The 2,665-nt window shown below is 39.7% G+C and overlaps 1 protein-coding gene across 9 annotated transcripts in view; it reads right to left on the bottom strand.

The window, feature by feature from the left end:
- LOC132863899 (ribonuclease inhibitor-like) overlaps nucleotides 1–2,665 on the bottom strand; it is a 201,148-nt gene extending 198,483 nt beyond the window's left edge. For 4 of the 9 annotated variants that reach the window (XM_060896972.1, XM_060896971.1, XM_060896973.1 and 1 more), the window contains exon 1: nucleotides 1,856–2,648. In XM_060896972.1, coding sequence (XP_060752955.1) covers nucleotides 1,856–2,082 — 227 coding nt within the window. In that variant the 5' untranslated portion in view covers nucleotides 2,083–2,648. Of the gene's footprint in view, nucleotides 1–1,855 lie in introns of all 9 variants that reach the window. The other 5 variants (XM_060896975.1, XM_060896976.1, XM_060896977.1 and 2 more) reach the window with 4 other exon arrangements.

Genomic DNA, 2,665 nt, shown 5'->3' with positions numbered 1-2,665 from the left:
GACACAAAACTTTTCAGTATTTTCCATGTTGCATCATCTCTCTTCTCTCTGTTTTCACGCTAGACGCTGACGTCATCCGCTTGCTTCGTGTTTGCTCTCCTGATTGGTCAGCAATGAACTCACCTCACATTTTCTTAAAGGAACATTACTTAACTAGATTTGTAAAGTTCGTCGTGACAAACTTTGATGTTGGCTTTGATGAGGCAAGTATTCCCAAAGGCCGGTGCTTTTTGGAGGCGAGTGGACATAAGGGACAGTGTTACTTTTGGAGGCAAGTGGACAGAAAGATAGGGTGCCAAAACATTTGGAGACAAGTGGAGACGAGCATGTGATGTCATCCGAATACTCCTGAGGAAGTTCCCCTCATTGGGCTGAGTGTTTTGATATATCACATGCCCATGTTGTGCAAAGTTTTTTATTTTCACGTGCATCACGTGACGTCATTTGACGTCATCAGAATTCCCCTCATTGTTCTGAGTGTTTTGATATGTCACATGTCCATGTTCTAAAAAGTTTTTTGATTTTGCATATTTTGGGGGCGGGGCTGCGGCACAACCGAAAGGCCAATTTAAGGTTTGTTCAGAGTATCACCCTAAAGGAGCTGGTCGAGTTTGGTGTAGATAGTTCAAAAGTGTGCCGAGTTATAAACCTCCAAATTTTATAATGGGAGTCTATGGAAAAAAGGCCAATTTGAGACCCGGTACCGGAAGTACCGGTACTCGGATCGCTTAGAAAAGTAATAGCAACAAACTTCAGACCAGGGACTAAAACATATCCGAATTTGGTGCATGTGGCTCGAAAGCCCTAGGCCGCATTAAATTTTATAAATTTTTGTCTAAGCTTAAATAGGAAAACAGAATGTTGGCTTCTACAAAGCGACATAATTAAAGAGGTAAAAATAATCTCTAAACATCTGTAACACATGGATGTGTATTTGTGTAATCAGTGTGATGATGTGATGATATCTCTGTGTTGTGTGTAGATGCTGAAGGATTTGACTTTGGATTGTAAAAGATGTTAAAGTGTGAAGTTGTAGCTGAGAGGATAAAAGGATGTGATCAGTCACAGTTATTGTTATGGATCTTCTACATCTGAATATGAATGATTCAGCTCCCAAACTGCTGGAAATGTGGGACGTGTTCTAACGCTTCACCTCCATAACTGCTTTATCCTGGAAAAAAGGTCTGAGGAGAGACTCCTGTCATACACCAGACCTGGTGAGTGTCTTATACTTAATGCTGAAAAACACAACAGGACAGAATTACAGACACATTTAAACACATTGCTTATGAACAACAGAAGCATAAATACACACATTAGATGTGACATTTTACAGCACACAGTGAATATTACACAATATCATACAGTAAAGAGACAGTAAGTCAGTAACTCACTGTAGTGTCTCCAGTTTACAGTGTGGATCCTTCAGTAGATCAGAGAGCAGCTTCACTCCTGATTCTCCTGGTTTATTATTGTTCAGATTCAGTTCTCTCAGGTGTGATGAGGAGTTTGACCTCAGAGCTGAAGCCAGAGCAGCACAACCTTCATCTGTAATACTGCAGTCCCACATCCTGCAAGAAAGAAAACCTTCTCACACTTAACACACTCAGTTTTAGTATTGAAAACATGAACTACACAAAATCTTTATATACAGTACATTTACTCTCCATCTCACACACACAACAATGACAATATATCAGATCACTACAATTACAGTTACCACAGAGGAGAACTGGATGTTGTGGTGTTTATTAAAACTGTGTGTGTGTGTGTGTGTGTGTGTGTGTGTGTGTGTGTGTGTGTGTGTGTGTGTGTGTGTGTGTGTGTGTGTGTGTGTGTGTGTGTGTGTGTGTACCTCAGTATCTCCAGTGTACAGTGTGGATTCTTCAGTCCATCAGAGAGCAGCTTCACTCCTGAATCCTGCAGTTTATTGTTACTCAGGTCCAGTTCTCTCAGACTGGAGGAGTTTGAGCTGAGAACTGAGGACAGAACTCTACAGCTTTCCTCTGTCAGATTACACACACACAGACTGGAAGAGAAATGATGAAGTGTTTGATTTATAGTGAAATGAGGTGTTTCCATCAGTGAGAAATAAAGTGTCTACCTGAACACAATGAGCTGGGATACAGGTTAGAAATCTGGGTGTAATAGTCGACTCTGACCTCAGCTTTGTTCCTCACATCAATAATATCTCTAAAGTCACATTTTATCATTTGAGGAACACTGAAAGAATTTGTCCATTTTAATGTAAAGAAGAAACAGAAAAACTTTTTCTACATTCAATCATTCCAAGTAGATTAGATTAATGTAACGCTCTTTTATGTATTTCACTAAAAAACCCTTTATACATTACAGTTAGTAACCAAATCACTCCTATTGTACAGGAACTGTACTGGTTACCTGTGACATCCACAATCATTTTAATATCATCTCAAATATTTATTTATCATCAACAAATGCTGACTTCCTTAAGGTGAATTTTAATAAGAAGAAGCTTCAGTCAAACTGCTTTTAGTGTCGCTGCTCCCAGGATGTGGATCTCACTCTCAGTGTTTATCCATCAGTCACCTTCACTAAATACATTTACAAAGCAGCTTAAACACAGTGTGTGTGTGTGTGTGTGTGTGTGTGTGTGAGAGTGAGTGTGTGGTGTGTGTGTGTGTGT

The sequence above is a fragment of the Tachysurus vachellii genome, chromosome 21 (genome assembly GCF_030014155.1).
Source record: "Tachysurus vachellii isolate PV-2020 chromosome 21, HZAU_Pvac_v1, whole genome shotgun sequence".
NCBI classification, from domain to species: domain Eukaryota; kingdom Metazoa; phylum Chordata; class Actinopteri; order Siluriformes; family Bagridae; genus Tachysurus; species Tachysurus vachellii.
This window is presented reverse-complemented; position numbering and strand designations above follow the sequence as displayed.